The sequence below is a fragment of the Opisthorchis viverrini genome (assembly GCF_000715545.1).
Source record: "Opisthorchis viverrini unplaced genomic scaffold opera_v5_22, whole genome shotgun sequence".
NCBI classification, from domain to species: Eukaryota; Metazoa; Platyhelminthes; class Trematoda; order Opisthorchiida; family Opisthorchiidae; genus Opisthorchis; species Opisthorchis viverrini.
The window spans coordinates 1,035,286-1,052,700 of NW_008751678.1; the positions used below are offsets into that span (position 1 = coordinate 1,035,286).

General features: G+C 44.3%; 1 protein-coding gene across 1 annotated transcript in view; it reads left to right on the forward strand.

Moving 5' to 3' along the window:
• T265_01963 (hypothetical protein) overlaps window positions 1-17,173 on the forward strand; it is a gene marked incomplete at both ends in the record, with an annotated part of 64,720 nt that extends 47,547 nt beyond the window's left edge. The window contains 5 exons of the mRNA XM_009166101.1: window positions 1,602-1,873; window positions 4,141-4,464; window positions 9,718-10,032; window positions 11,989-12,257; window positions 16,896-17,173. Coding sequence (XP_009164365.1) covers window positions 1,602-1,873; window positions 4,141-4,464; window positions 9,718-10,032; window positions 11,989-12,257; window positions 16,896-16,983 — 1,268 coding nt within the window. The remainder of the gene's footprint in view (window positions 1-1,601; window positions 1,874-4,140; window positions 4,465-9,717; window positions 10,033-11,988; window positions 12,258-16,895) is intronic.
• Between the last annotated feature and the right edge of the window lie 242 nt (window positions 17,174-17,415).

The window sequence follows — 17,415 nt, forward strand, 5'->3', positions numbered from 1 at the left end:
CCCCCCCCCAAATCATCGGTGAGCGAAACTGTGGCAGCTACAACCACTGTACGACGGGCATGCGGTTCTTACAGCTGACAATGATGATGATGATGATGATGATGATGATGATGACCTTATCTGTTATAGTTTGACGCTTGACATAGGCCACCAAGGTGAAATTCTACCGTATTTTTCAGAGTTTAGATCAGGAACATCTCCCGGGGGGGCGAGAACGTTCATTCAAGCAACAGAGGGTTCTAGCACCGTGGTGGTCAGTTGTGGGTTTGTTATCACCCCCACAAGCCTTGGAAGATCTTAAAGCATAATGCAGATGTACGTCCCATTAGCATTTTTTTTCTGCCTGCTCGTGGATGGTCGTGTGAATTTATTGTCAACAACAATAACAACACCAAAGTGGAACACTTGTATCCCCTTTTGTACTTCATTCTGGTAAATTGGGTTGACTCCAGACAATTGCTGCAACCATACTTGAAACTATTTTGGCACCAAATAAGTGTGTTGATCTCATTTCGTGATGTGAGACAAGACAGGAGCAATAGCTTATGGAATTACGACAAGTTGTGCTCAGATGCTGTGCCTCTGTCTAATCGTTAAATTTAGACCGACAGAAGTAAAAAATATCACTTACAGTACATCCGCCCATGTATGAATAGACAAAGAATATCTCTTGCCTAAATGTCTTTGAGGATGATAGCTGCAAAGTAGTTTGAAGCATCGCAAGCCTTTTTGTAGATTTTGGTTGTCTGAAGGTGCGTAGAGTGAGTGGCTTCCCGCTCCCTGCCTTCATACTCATGAACTAGGAACGAGAAGTTCGGGCGCATGGGCCAGAAAACAGCTAACTCTTGAGTCTTTCCGTCGAACTTCTGCTCTCTAAATAGGTGCCCTATCGACTTAAATTCCGAGGCTGTTTCGTCTCCACCCCACCTACTCTCTTCATATCCGACAGACCTCTGCCCCTCAGCGTCGTTGATGATCCCTATGTGTGATTTCCACAACGGTCCCGTCCATCCTGATACGCAAAGCGTCCTGATGGAAATTGTTGGAAAGTAAAATAGGATATGATGGATTTGGTGGTGATAGATCCAAGTACACATAATCTGAGCGAAAAAAGGCCCTGGCTGGTAAACTTACCACAGATTTCCCGCTTTCCGGACGTCTACTTTGCCATCTTTTCTCATACATGTGCATTTAGGCCCCGCAACTGATTTGTCTCTTCTACTCAATCCACACGAAAGCTCTTCTGTTGTCTAGGTAATGTCGACCTCTTGCTCATTATGAATGTCATTTGAGGAAGTCACCATTCGCATTAACGGATATCGACTGTCAACCAACTAGGCAAAGTTGTAACGTATCAGCTTTAGATTCAAGTGCGTAATTATGATGGGGGGTAAGCGTCTTTGGTTGATCAGTCGGTTGTACACCAGTCCACTAGGCTGTAAGTAGGTGATTCGAGTCAGTTTCCAAGCGCGTTTTTTCACTCATGCCACATGTACTCATCTCGAAGCACACGAATATGTCTGGACGTTTTTTCTACTTCTTTGTTCAAGCCTACTGAGCCAAATTGAAATCGCCTTCAGTTCACCTTCACCTTGTTTCAGGCTTGGTCTCTCACGTAATATGGGTGTACCCATCGTGGCGCCGTGATTCTCTTCCTGATTTGCACACTGTGACCAAGTTCGAATTGGGGATTGCGAGTATCAGCTTCGCTGATGCTGTTCCCTCTGTACGGTCAGATTCCCAGATTTCGGAGCATCGTCGTCGATCGCTGTCGAAAGATAATCCTCGGGCAGATAATGATCACTCGGAACTCACTACCCTCTGCCTTTGTCCCAGTTCTGGATCTCCGTGTACTTTGCCGCTTTTATATTCGGTATGTTGTCCGCATATCCTTCACAGCTGTTTTTTATCATATTTTGCCAGCTTTCATTGATCACCTAACCCCTGTTTTCAGTCGGCATCGACATGAAGCAACTCTGTTAGTCGTGCCTAATACTCCCAACCGTCCACACCAACTGGTCTTTCTGTGACGTCAAACAGTTCATGGCCAGTTGGCTCTTGGGAGTCACCGCTTTCATGGACCTGCTTACCAGCCGACACTGAAAGTAGGAATACGAAGTGCTACGAAACACCTTAATCCCCATGTCACTCAACATTCATTGGCGAATGAACCGAAACTGTCGACTCGATGCAAGGTCACGACAGCTTCTAGTCACACATCACAAGCATGCCATACTATTTCGCTACTAGTGGTATGTCCGCCGGATCCCAATGAAAAATCATTCTTCGTGCCCATACATAGAATAAAATCCTTCGATTTAGTAGTTGGTTCACCGAGACTGACCACTGTGACCTCATCTCTTGATTGCTCTTTCTAGGGTCTTTATGTATATAATTAATCAGAGTAATTTACTTTCGATTCCAGGACCACCCTTCTTAGTCGAATTTTAACGAATACTTTACCCACCTAATATCCGAAATCCACTGCATTTCCTATGCTAAACTGGACTTCGCGGTCATCTGTAAAATTCAAACTCGCAAAACTCCGTTTCCTACCCTCAACCGGAAATATCCTGCTTGGTGAAAACGAATTTTCGCTGATCTGTGACTTGGTGAATCTGATTGGACAGTGTCCATCGAGGAAGAGATATTGGATGGATGAAACAATGAAAACTGTCACCTAAAGCAGATGGAAGTCACTAATTATCAAGAGTTAGTTCTGATAGAAAAACACTCAAGTAATCGCCAAAGTGATTGAGCGTTTGGACTTGTAGACATAAAGTATCCGTTGCCACATGCTTCGAAGCACTATGAAGGGTCACTGTGGGACGGTCAGTGAGAAAGATCCGCCTAGCATGCATTGTATATAGTGTCCCTTCTGAATATATCAATGGCTGGAATGGACAGTACTGAGGTCGTGCTCTCTAGGTTTACTAGTAAGTTCCTGCTTGGTGCTAATCAATCGCTAAAAATGTATCGGTCACCTTTTCCCCGTACCATTGGCAACTTGTGTCTTGTTCAGCAAGGTGGTTGCAGGGCTACACATAAGGTCAGTGAGATTTCTGGACAGGCCACTTCCGGCTTCTTTGTGTTCACCAAACAGCTGAGTCAACCCTAAATCAATTTACAAATGAGTGGTCCTCGTAACATGTGTACAGTTTTGTGTTCAAGTAGGAAATCAGGATGACTGAGAATAGTAGGATAGGACGCTAAGCCTACCTACCGAACCCGTTAATGAGCTATCCAAATTTTTAATCGACCTTATGAATACTATTAAAGTATACTTCGATGTCTTGAAGATCCTCCCAACTGGGGCATGAGGCGCCCCTTGTACAGTATATTCAGTCAGATAATATCGAACTGGTACTCCGTTCCATTGAATTAGATTGTTTGATTTAGCCACAACATGGAAAAGGCCATATATCGCAATACTTCACCCTCAGGGAGCTTTTATCAATTGAATCTAAACACAGTTACGTTGTGAAAAATACATCCGGCGTGGATGAGGAAACAGACGATCAGGACACGTCTGAGAACAAATGTTTTTGGTTGTGACGGGGTCATCGGTTGCACTGTTGGGTTAGAAAATGTAGTTTAAAGTTAAGACAGACATCCTTAGTTTTTAACGAAAGATTGTGTGTGTATGGTCAGTGAATCTGTTCCTAGTGGGCCTCACAAGACATTTGGCAATGTTGAGCCATCTTGCCATTCCGCCATGTTGGCTTTACTAGCGTTTATTACGCCCCATGAAAAGGCGTCCCTTTCACTTTGGAAATCCACGTCTCATCCTCGTCGGATTCGTAAAGTACACTCGATGGTATATAGGAATGACATGCCCCATCCCTAAATCGTGCTCCGACTTCTCCAGGCTCATCGCGTCTCTCGGATGTCGCTTTTAGACTAATGTTCTCATCTTTGGATACGTACATCTAGTTATCACGCCGTTTATCCACATACACAAAAAGTCCACCTGTTCCCATAGCTGCTGTGGGGCTTTAAAGCAGTCAGGGTTTCTCCTCGCTCTTCCTCTTACAAACCATGATTAATCGCTCTGAAGTACGAGTCTTTTCTTCTTGGACTACTGCCTCTGCTGGTTTTGATGCGCAGTTCATCGTTCATTGCTGTCTCTGTTTTTCGCAGTTCAATCTAGACATCCCGCCGGAGACTTGTTCCAGAAATGTAACCGTTGTATTCGAACAGGTTATTGACCTAATTGTCGAGTCGAAGTTGGTGCAAACCACGCAGCCAAGCGACACAAAACACAACCAGTTGTTTCAAAGTCTCTTTACTAAATGGAGGTCTGTCTCCATGGACCATCAGACGACAGAGCAACCCTGGCCACTCAACTCCCGTTTCAACTTCGACCAATGGCCAATCGTGTTCCTGTTCGAAGCAAACTATTTTGGATCGAATCAACCAGAATCACGGCCGGTTTTGGTTCCTCCATCATCCGCGCTTATTACAGTAAGTGTGGTTTTTATCTATTTTGTGACAGGGTCCACGTGACTGATACTTTTGTGAGCACAGTAACTTCCCCAAGGGTGAGCTATCATGAGGAAATGGACGCCAGTCTCCGTTGAAGAGGGCAGCCTTAATTCGCGATAGATGTCACTCTAGTTCGAATCTGATGTAGGCTTTCCTTTTGTGCTCTCCAGTGGGATGACCTCTCTAGAGAAGTCCCTTTTACTTCGCTGTGCACTGTGGCCTCTCTTGACCTACCAAACACATGCATTCATGTTCTTGATCTTCTGATGTCACCTGTCATCGAAGGGGTAACGGTAATTTATTTGAGGTGAATGTTGGTAGTCCCAGTTGCAACGATAGCCGTTGATTGGTCCGCTGAGCTGGACAGCTTGATAGCAAACGACCCATCACCGATGGCGGCTGCATCATCGGTGCCTTGTAACTGAAAGAGCTTGGATATTGTGCTTGCATAGATTGCTACGGATTCCACTCACCTAGGCTGGTTTTGGTGTACATATGGTGTTCGGGCTGAAATAATATCCTCTCTGTTAGAAGAAATTCCAGTTTTATTTGGTCCCAATTCTCACCATGAAACCCTTTTCAGGGACAAAAACCCTGCATACTCGATTGAGGGTCAACTAACACAGTTGCCGTATAGGATAGAAATTTTCACTACCCGAACTCTCCGAACAGACTTTTGATAGGTGTTACTCAACAACGACCACTCCGTAAGGACAACATCAACAGCTTCACTCAGAATTGAGCACTTGAGCACATCGGCTCTTTGTCATTTTGTCAAGTACACCATCAATCCTTCAATATGCCTTTCTGAGGCAGGATGACCCTCGACGTGTCAGCTGCATCTTGTACGACTGTGTTGCATACACGTTTGCTCCACAAGATGTGGCCTCAGCCCGTGGTCGACGGTTGTGACAGTTTTTGCCCCTTTAACCGTCAAGTTGTACTGGGACTCGTCCCGACGATATTATTATTATTATTATTATTATTATTATTATTATTATTATTCTGGGTAGGCTATCAAGGTAAACTTCTGACCCCTAGTTGGGGGCTAGAACATGCGCGACAACTTTCTCCTCGGAACTTGGAGTCATCTGATAGTCCCACGCCAACCACTGCTGTCTTATGGTCCTAATCTTTGACTGGCGGCCCTTATTGTCCTCCTGTCTTGGTTTGGGCAGTGTCTCAGCATGCATACATATAATTCACGCTAAATTAGCCATCATGTTGTGCCGTCAGTCGGGTCGCCTTGCTACATATTGTATGGCAGTTGAGCTGCTGACCCGTCCCTTCTTTCTTTACCATAACCCTCGTCCCCTCATTTAATGGGCATTCTTCCATAGATCCCAGGTGTGGATGGGCCAGTCGTGAACCGAAGGAAGTGACCAATAATACGCCACTGCTTACCCAGTTGTCCGCATTTAGTTTTCAGGCCTGTTCCCCTGTTTTCCGTGGACTCTTTTACGTTCAGATTCTCGGGCAAATCGACCCGAAGTCCGCTGTTGCATTCACATGTGATAGTTTATTGGTAAATGTACGCTGTGTTCCGCATACACCATGCGATGTATTGCAATCTGTGCAAAACTTGAAAATGTTTAATGCAGTTCGCTTAATCTGCACTCGTTAGTCAGCCAAATATACGTAAAATGCTGTTTTTTACCTTGTCTCGCCTTGCCCAGGTGAGTCCACATATGCCGCCCTTCTCTCTCACACTGTAAGGCCTAACTGTCTCTCATTTATGATATTCTCCTAAGTTCGTTGCATAAAAGATGCCCAAAGTTTCAATTCATCGTCTCGCAATATATTTTCCTGGTTGCCCCCTACCACTTTCATCCATATTGGGGCTCATCAAATGGACGTAATCACAGCACATTCATTTGGAGGATATCTTAATCGAGCGATACATTGGAGTGACAAATGAGTGTCTGATCCAGTGTTTTCTGATAATGGGTAATTGCAACAAGTTATGGATGCATTCGCACATCTGAAAGGTGATTTTTCATAAACCTGTCTTATACGGTCATTGATTTTCAACGCGGAATCCGAAATGCAATTCAGTTCAGTTATTTGAGTTTGTTAAAGTGATGAGTTTGATTTCAGCAAGGCGGGGTAACAGACGTAACTGCGGGGCAGCCCTACCAAACCGGTAAAGTACAAGTGACAGATCAGGCAAGTGCCTCTGCCTGATCTGTTACTGAAACAATTTTCAACTCCATGCTATGACAGAGGAACCTGAGGACAACCGACAAATTATCTCGAGTGAAGGTTACTCCGCTCACCGGTCGCGTGAAAAATCCAAATGAAGGAGACCATCGAAAATGGATGCTTGAAGATGAGTAATAACCCACTGTCTCCTATTCGAACAGCACTTCATATGACTTCGTACCCGAATTTCCGATCGAATTTTCTTCTACCTGGGGAAGAATAAGTTGGATTTTGTGATGTTTAGACCTACTGCCGCACCGGAATCGTAATTGTCAGCTTCTCTCTACAGTTTGGGAGCACAGCAAGCTGTCCACCTTTCACCTGTCAGGATCGGTCTGCTTATTTCGCCCAGTTAACCGATCATCCGACCCATACGTTGCATTCTGGTACGAGTATGCACCCGTAAATACCTGTGTTTGAGGCACGCACCATTGCGTTGGAATCAATAGATGTCGCTCTCTTCGAGTTTGTGGATGTGACATGCAAGTGCAAACCACGACCTCAATCCTGCTATCCCTCGGACACGACAGCCCACCAGTGCAACTGAGTTAGGAATGCGCAGTGCACTTGATGTTGTATAGGCAGACTGGTTGAGCTGGGACAAGCGGAATGCTGACTTAGCGGTGGGCGCGCACGAACCAGTGTAGTAGCTGGCCGCCCGCCAACCGGGCAGCGATGGTCTCCATGTACCATCAAGACGGGACAGCCAAATGTCGGCTTTCCATATTGTACCAGCGGAAAGAAATGTTTTCTCTTAAACTGCAAGCGTTTGCAGGCAGTACCCTGCAATTCCAGGAGAAATTATTGGGTAAGCCGCAGCATAGTTCACTAGTAAATTTGCACCATTTTACTCTCCCCAGGAAACTTCAAAGGCTTTTTCTCAACTCCACTGTACTATAGAAATGTAATCTGCTGAATATGAAACTATGCAGTCTTCTTCTTCGGCCTCTGTAGAAACTTTTGCATTGTCATCAGATCCATAACATGATCGAAAAGGAAAGCTTGAAGCTTCTATTGACTGACCGTCCCAACTTTCGCTATATCCTACGGCGATGACCTACATTTTGGAGCTGCTGTTAAACGAGGTCTGGTAGTGGCTTATACCAGGCATATTGGAAAGAATTAGGCTGTAGTGAAACGTGCCAAATTATCCGCATTAGGACACCTGGGCCATTCTTCACTTGATAGGGTGAATTAGCATGAAGGCCTAATTACTACTTTCGAAATTTTCGACGCTCGTACGAAGATGAGCCTCGTCAGCGTTTTTGTCTCTCGCACTGCAACTAGCCTGAGATAGTTCAACTGAACGGTGGTTTAAGCAACGGCAATAGACGATTGATGAACAATGTTCCTTTCGCTGCAGGACGCTGCTCACAGAATTAGACTTGGTCATTGGTAACTTGAGGCCTGAGTTGCTTACTACACAACTCGTCCACCTTCTGATTTGAATTTTCGCGCGTAGCAGATGAGAAACCTTCTCGCCAGATTTAGGTCAACTATACTCTAGAGTAGCAAAGCCCAGCAAAACTTCTTTTAGAGCACCCGTCGACTTTACGTTTACATGATATTTAGCACCAGAATAGCAACCAGTGTCCTTCTCTCTGTGAATCGTTTGGGTATTCAATCGTAAACCGTGAGACATGATGCAGTGGTTCCCGCTGCTGCAGTTTCGTTCACCGAGGGTAGGTTGTTTGAGGTTTCCTCCCCTCCAGTTCCATGGATGACTGTCTGCCGTGTCGTCCTGGATACGCTTGCAGTCCATCGAAAGCGATCGATTGTCCGGTTGGCGGGCTCAGTTGTCTGTCTAGACTCGATGCTAGGTCAGCCTACTGTTTGGTCCAGTTCAGCCATTTCCCAAGGTGAGCCGAAATGCAGTACATTTTGGGTCGTCTGGTTTGATTGCACCGTCGTGCCCGAGCGACAGGAGCATCGAGCTCCTGTCAGCCGCACACCAACATGCCTAATAGGAGAGCAGCATCGATGACTCCTTCCACATACGCTGACTTAATCGAAATAGACATGCCCTCATCATGTTCGTTGAACCAGCATTCTTTTCTGACCTTACACTCATTAGTAATCCATATATTTACGAACTCGTGCTGCACTCTTCTTAAATCATCTTGTGGTGTATCAGTCAGACTTTTCAGTTCACCGGAATGAAGACAAACAAATTCGATCAAATTATACTGCAAACAAGTGGATCCTTTCTTGATATGGAATTCAACTGAAACAGAATATAAAGAGAGCTAACAGTTCAATAGGATATCGGTGACAGGATGAAATGTAGAAACAAGGTTTCAGTATACAAGACAGTCGGTGGCAAAGTTGATTCTTTCGTTTGGAGGCAGTCATCCTAACAACTCCTGAACAGGGTAGTTCATCCTAGCCGCTCGTGTCAGGTAGGATGAAATTAGAAACAAGGTTTCAGTATACAAGACAGTCGGTGGCAAAGTTGATTCTTTCGTTTGGAGGCAGTCATCCTAACAACTCCTGAACGGAGTAGTTCATCCTAGCCGCTCGTGTCAGGTTTTGTCGGCTGTGATGAATTTTACACCAGTTTAATTGTGAACTGCGTTCGAACAAAGACATTGTTGCTTCGTTCCTATTTCTTCACAACACCTCAATCGAACATACGCTTATTCCCTTTTGCCTAAATCGTTGCATTATCCTGGCTTCAGTGCCGGAAACGAAGGGTTATTGTTACAGTTTCGCTGCCAGGGTAGCCGTATTTGGCATATCCCATCATTCCAGGTGGACGTTCGGTCTTCATATATGCTGTTTTACTCCTAGTCTTTATTAGGATTCTGTTCCATAGAACACTGTGTTTCGACAGTACAGTATGCTGAATTAATTGTTTTGTCTGTTTGTCTCTAGCTTTACCGACAAAAATAAGGTATACACTCTAGTAACCATACACTCATCACTAATACCTAAACAGGTGTGTTCGAGACTTTATCCCGCTTGTCAGTCGCTCTCACTTTCTCTGTTATGCTTTTAAGATCATTCTTTAATCCATCTCTTTTGTTTCAGTTCAGAAACTTAGTACAAAAACTAATCATCGAGCTTCTTGACTCCACAAAGAACGATCAATTGTCCATCCATCTGGCCACTCGCTTTGTAGACCTTGTAATCCCGACCATCCCGTTGAATACAGCATCGCTTTGGACCAGGCAGGTTCTCGGGGTTTGCGCGTGCGACTTACCCCAATCGGATTTGTTAACCAAGAGTAAACAGGATAGTTTGTTCCTCAAGTGGGCCACAATGTTGTCTATTTCGACTTTGAATCGTACGGACACATGCAGTCGTCTACAACCAGCTATTAACCCGTTGTTACTTTCTGACAAGGTGAGTGTTCCTTCGCGTCCACAATCTATTTTCCAACCGGAATAAGTTACAATATTGCAGCATAATTAAGGAGATAGCTAATGTGTGTGGCAGGTCAGTTGCTACCAGGAATGTTTGTCGACAGAGGGCTTTCGAAGTTTAACGACCCTTTGGGAGCTTTACGATTTTGAGTGATCGAAGCACATCTGGCTACGAAGAAAACCAATTTGAAGGAACAGTTGATCGTGCTGTTTCAACCTCCCAGCTCATGGTTAGAACGCGAATTTGCTGACCGTCGAGTCCATGGTTCGAATCCAACCTCTGCCTCTCGACTTCTCTTGTCTAGGCTTGGGCAACCTGGCAGTATCCCAGCCCTCGTGCTTCCTTTGGATTGGCATGGCACTAGGTACCAAAACGGTGTTATAACTGAACGATCATCTATTATATTATGAGTATTGCCTCTTATGTAAGGAGAAATATTGGAACTTCGATTGCTTATCACATAAGACGCCTTGTTTCATGTCCATCTTTTTGGCATTGTAATTTTTACTGGATACAGTACAATATGGTTTACAAATACCGGTGAAGACAATGCAATGAATGAGTAGACTGTCAATATGCATAATTTTTAACAGTTCATTGATGTCCTGTCATTTCCTATTCCGTCAACGAATACTTTACTGTAGTTTATCCCGGTGGTCTCCGTAGTCATGAGCGGTAACGGACAATCGTTGATGGTTTATTGGGTAAATCGGCCAGCAACTGAACAGATATCGCCAATTTTCACCAAGGAACGCGAACAAAGATGTCGAAGCTCGTAGCGGTTAAAGAACTTAAGGCAAACTATTCTCTTATTTCAATTGAATAGCAAAATAGAACCACTGTGTACACTTCTGTCGGTCCCAAGGTGATTTATCAAATAGGGTCAAGCACACAGCATGAATCAACCGAATTATTCGCCGAACTTCACTTATCCACACAGACGTGATTGCCAAACACTGCATGAGCTGTTAGCCTAAGGTAGTAAACCACTTCAAACCTGACCGTGAGTTGTAAATATCCTGTCGTCGCACCGCACTGTCATTAGTGCTATTATTATTATATTATAATATATATTATATTATATTATAATGTAATATATTATATTACGTTATATTATACAATATTATATTATATCATATTATATTATTATATTGTGTACCATCCTCACTGGCCATGTATTTTACTTTTATAGCTCGTACACAGGGGTTCGTAGTGAACCGTGTTGAAATAACAGCAATTGAGGCCATTGGCATTAGTCATTACAGAGTAGCGAACAAACTACGCATTTCGTGTTCTCGTGCACCCTGCTCTCCAATCGATTATGGTAAAGTATACCTCACGATCTGATGAAACCTGTGTGTATATTTTGCGCGACACAACCACGTTCATTGATACCAGTTACCTGAAACATCTTTTCGGAGGAATTCGACTTGGGCCTTAGTTTATTTTTCGTTCCAAATTAGTACTAAGTTCAGTATCACTTGATGCGCCACTTCATTTCTAGAGCTCTCCATGAGCAAACTGTTCTTGACATTTGATTTCGCCGCTACCTTTGGTGCCCAGTGGTTCCGTGACCCAATCCCACCTATTTGTATTCGGTTTCACTACATCTGTATTTATTCTTTGCTGCAGCCGGCAACGTGTACACTGATCCTACTTGCAAAGATAGGCGATCCCCATGACACTCCACAAGGACACTCTTAGTGAGCCGCACTTTATTTTACGGCACTCCTCTCCGAAGGGAGGCCTAAAATGCCATTTTGTTGCAGCACATGATTACTGCATATCATATATTAGTCTGACTTGTACCCGAGTGTTGTTTACTTTCCTTCGGTGACCATTCAAGACTATTAGTTAGGGTTCATTTCATAGATTTCGGTTGGTCTTCTAACTTTCTACCGGTGCCATGTTTCTGTATCCTCTGGTTCATCCTAGATCACACCATCGGCAGCTACTGCAGCGCTTAACCTTTGGAACTGGTTGTGTCACCTTGACATTGAAGACCTCTTGTCGATTGTCAGTTGGGTTCCGTGCGATATAGCCTCATCGGCTTCCTCTCACCACCCTGTCGACCTGTGTCCTCGGAGCATCGCTATCCATCCATCGTCCTCTGTGATACCAACTTTGGAACAGTCGTTGCTTCTGTATCGTTTGACTTCAATCCTCAAAAACCTACCAGTTCCAAGGTTAATCACTATGGTTGGGTGAGTTCGGTTACGTGAAATATGACTCCACCGCTCTTGTTAAACTTCTTTCTGTTCCTATTTCTAGTTGAACTCTGAAACTGGCCCAGATGAGCTAGATGACTGCAATACCCAAGTTGTTTCGCACACGAGTGCGTTCTAACCTAAGTGACGAGTCTGGACACGTTTTCGAATGAGCGTGTGTTTTGCGACCGCGATATCTTGTTTATGGCGAGGGATTAGGCTAGGAGATCTCGTGTGTAGTGTGTGACGACGTAGGTTTGACTTTGCAGACACTTCAATCCATAGTGGAGTGCATAGCGGTAACTCAGAGCCCTACGCGAGAATATATTCCATCTTAGATCAGTTGCATAGTCTCAAGTAACCTTAGCCGAGACTATAGTTCTCAAAAGTCAGGTGCGTAAACAACTAGAGTTCAGAGCCTGTGGATCGACTTTACAGACTGTATTTGTGTATCTTTTTTCTCTCATATGTGCTAAATAAGAGAGAGAGAAATCCGTTCCACCAAAGATCTCATGATCGTATCCTTTGAGCACACGTTAGTTCCGATCTTCACCAAAAGTTGGACACTTTGACAGGTTCATCAGTGATGAATTGCCCATATGCGTTTTCGTTAAATATTATGGGTAAGGCGAATTTCGGTTCGCTTTCTTCAGTGTTGTTGATATGCAAACCATATTAACAAGTTTGTTTTTCCAAGTCTGTGATCAGTGGGGTTTGACAGGTAGTAAACACTTCGGTTTTCACCATTCAACTGAGTATCACTCAGTCGCTTAGAATATCGTCCATTCTACCCCCACACCGACTTCCTTCTTCAAAAAGCATCTTGCTTCACACTAGATAAGCTTTTGATATAGCTTCATCTGCTATTCCACCAGGTGATTGTCCGTCCACTCAATCCTGTTTTCGGAAAAATTTTCTCTCTAGCTGCCAGTCTTCCAAACAGAATGTTGGTTGATGCGTGATCCCCTATTCATGCTTCTTCAAGTCAAAGTCATCTGCTTTAGCTCGTGCGATGCGTTTCTCTGCATCTTCTTGCTTAAAATTCCATTCAATTGTTCCTTGGTTTTGAGTCGTATTTGGTGCCTCAAGTTAACTATCCGGCTGCACCAAGTTCTTCCTGACGGAACTGAAGTACTTCTATGGAGGATGTACAGGCTGTGTGAATTGCTGAGCCGCTTCTGTCACTTACGGTATCCAGTTTTGTTTTGGTTGAGTCATATCATACTGTTCATCGACCTCATTTATCTAGTTTCAGATATCCCACTGGTTTGACTCTCGATTCAATTGTGTTAAAGCACCGGAAACTACCATCTGCTGGTCACAAACGACTTCCAAGTTTGACTCAAACTTTATCGGTCATACTCATGGCCTTTGTTCCGACCTGAAGCTCTCAGTGTGTCCTAATGGTCAGACGTCATTGTGTGTATGTTCCGGAGAAATATATTGCCTGGAACTCGGTTCCCCAGGGTTCAGAAAGTCAGCATTCTCATATTTACTCAAGTAGCGATGCTGCTTTCCCCCAAGGAAGTACGGGTTGGAAAAGGTCAACCCTAAAAGCCTCACTTCAATCGCCTAACGGTTGACCCTAAACCTCCGAGCATTATCCAATAAAAAATAATCTTCACTTGAACCCAATGCGGTCCCAAACTCATCTACTTTGTGTGACAGCATCAAGAGCCAAACACCTCTATTTTTCTCTCTGCATCCTCGGCAAGACCAGCCAAGTGGGTCAGGCTATTAAGTCACTGGTTCCAGGAAGGGTCTCCAAGGAGACTTTGATGACTGTTGCCTCGTGGTTAGAACTTTTGTGTCAAAGGCTAGGGAATTGTCGCTGAACAGAAACCTTTATCGTTTCACTGCTTTTGGGTTAGACTTGAGTCGAACGCTCAACCCAACCTTCTTCTGTGCCCTAAGCACAATCGCCACTACTACTCTTCATTCACCGACCATTTCTCAAATCCATCCCAACTAAGCGTTTCTGATTCATTTGTCTGTCACGTCAAACTCATACCCTGTAAAATAAGCAAACATAAATCCTCATTAAGTTCTGTCCCACGTTGCTGGTTTCAACGTCCGTACTGTGTATCAAGTTGTTCAACAGGTTTTTTCCTGTTTGGATCGATGTGTGATACGTTCCCAAACCACGAATACAATGCCCCAGTTCGGTCATACATCTTAAACCGCTAAGGGCAAACCAAAATTTAGGTTCAGGTAGAACATAAGGCTGACGGAAACTCGGTGACTGCGCCCACCTGATGAGCTCCAACAAGGGCGAACCCGGTCGTGGGCTGTCGAAGAGTTTTCAGTAAGCTTGTGAGTAGTCTTTTTTAAAAACCAAAATTACTTGCACTTTACTCTTCGGTAATCCCGATGCAATGACTCTCGGTATCCACGGTGCGGTAGTTGTGCTTAGCTTCAGAGTTAAACACGCTTTAGTGGATAGCTTTCAAGCAAACACTCGTCTTTGCACCGTCCGGTTGACTTTCTCAATCAAATTCAATATACCTCGGTGGGATAAACGGTGTTCTTTTGTCCTATCAGCATATGCTCCAATAGACGGCATCTCGAAAACTGGCTTCAGTCGAGATTTGTCGCAGTTGCTGCGGTCACCAAAGGTAAACATCGCAATTCTAGCAAGTGATTTGAATGCCCAGTTTGGCTGACTAAATCTAGAAGAAGCGCTCACTGTACGGCTATTGAAATGGGACTTCTTCAGTTACCTGCTGAACATCAATTGTCTTTAGACAGTACGTACTTTCAGCACCTCTTACCTTAAAGTTACCAACTACAAACCAAGCCTGGACCCATTTAGATCATTTGGTAGTCAGCTACTGGTGTGGAGCTTCGACTCAGGGTTGCCGTTGCACAACTTGTCTCTCACCACGGTCTTGTGCGAGCATATGTAGCTGTTCATTCCTGTGGAACGCACCGGTTGTTCAAGTCCATCCGGTTCATAACTTGAAATGGTGAAAGAATTCATGCTCACAGCCTTTATAACCGTCTGTTCGAGGTTGCTTGTACATCCCAGTGAACACTCGATCGGTAGCTTTCATTGATACTAGTAAAACTGTGCGAGGAACAAACGAACACGATAACTTTCTCGCACTGTACATCCCAGTGAACACTCGATCGGTAGCTTTCATTGATACTAGTAAAACTGTGCGAGGAACAAACAAGCACGATAACTTTCGCGGATCTCGCAAGTGCTGAATACTGAAGCGAGATGTTGGTAGAAACCAAAGTCTGCAGAAATGGATAATGTTTTTTATACGGAAAACAGTCGCACTATAATCTAGCTAATCAACTGGCCTGAGGTTGGGCGTTAGTTAAACGATCTCCGAAAAGGATGTGACCTCAATTTGTCCGCAGGAACGTCGTTTCAAACGACCGATTGAGCACGTCGAAGAACACTTCAGCCCCTATCAGCTCAGCCTGTGACATGATAATATGAACCTGAGTGGGACGTCGACAACAGTTTGCAATCGACAACGGAAGTGCAGCATGCAATTTCATTGCGTCTACGCAACAAAGCGCCTGGTGCAGACGATGTGCGCATGCACTCTCCAAAGTAGATTGCGACTCCTTTGCGACCAGTCTAACAGTTTTGCTCCAGAATATCTTGAATGGAGGTATAATACCGATAGAATGAAGCTTTTTGGCGGCGATTCCTGTATTTACAAAATGGTTCAGTGGTGCGCAAGCCACCGGCGGTGAATCTGCTCTCCATATCTTCAAACATCGTTGCAGTTCGAGTCACCATCAGAAGAGTCAGCTTCGTGAGAACAAAGCTAGGCTTCCCCCTAGTTTGCATTCATCATATCTTCGTTTTGCGGCGAGTGCTGGGACTCCGTTATTTTTTGGCGAACACTAGAGGTTGTTGTTTATCCGAATGCTGCTTTTGCTCTCACTGTTCGTCACAAACTATGGTAGTCTTGTAATGCGCCGGAATATTGGTGGCTCAGATGCATTCATCGGTAATTGCTTAGGTGGCCCTTGATCTGTTCACCGAGCTTGCCTTAGTTGCACATTCTCTGTAGTGGAGATTTGGAGTCCAGACTTCGGTCGTGATAATCGAATGTGTTGTGTCACCACTCCCGTTGTTCGCGCCACTAGTGAAAATATCGATGACACTCAACTAGTTTGGCAGTTGAGCATCAGAATTGTTGATTTGGATGTCTGTGTCGGTAGTCTAGAGTATTTTTACCATGTGGAGTGATGTGGTTGGATAGAAAGTTGACTAAGTGTGCAACATATTACAGGGGGTCCACTGAAGAGTAGACGGGCCTGTTCCAGTATTCTCCAAAGTCGTCATAATGTGTATCTATCCGGTGTGTCGAGATTACGGTGGGGTCGGGCTAAACCAATGATCGAATCCTGAACTAAGTGGTCGCATAAACGTGTGTCCCCCTTCGTGATTAGTTAGGTTGTTGGTATCCGTTCCTCGCAAATGATGTAGATCTGATGTGGAGGAAGCCTCGGCGATCTCACTTTCAACCCAGTCAGAGACAACTCAAAATCGGTCACTAAAACATCTTTGACTTTTCGTTGCTCTGACCGTTTTTGTCTAGTGACATGTTATTCGCGCCAGTTCCTTAAAGGTTTCCGCTTATTTTTCCTGCCTTTTCCCATTCCTAGCCATCCAACAGCCGGCCCATCTGACCAAGAGAGCACTGACCATATACATTTCCGGAAGCTCTGTGATGTTTTTGCTAATCGTCTTTGATGGCTTTCGCGCTTTATTTAACAATCTTACACCTGCCATTCGCAGCTGTTTATGTGTGATTATATACTTCCATTGAGATATCGCTCTAGCTTCTAGCTTGTTTTCTTCGTTACCATCGCTCCTATTTTCATTCTCTTATTTGTACCCAGGATTGGTCTCCTGTTAATTTTCTACGTACAGAGTATCATGGATGACGTGTTTTAATCTTTTTATGACTTTGCACCTTATTCGGACTGGGTTGGGTCTTTCAGGAACAAAATAATACCTTAATATATGGCTCATGCAAATTTCGAATTCCGACACCGATGGATGTGCAAGCACCAATGTGCAATCGCAGAGATTGCGATAGCGAACCTCGTTCGTAACCAACGGACGTATGCTCATTCCGGACAACACGCACTCAGTGTATTTGGGTGCATTTACCGTGTAGTC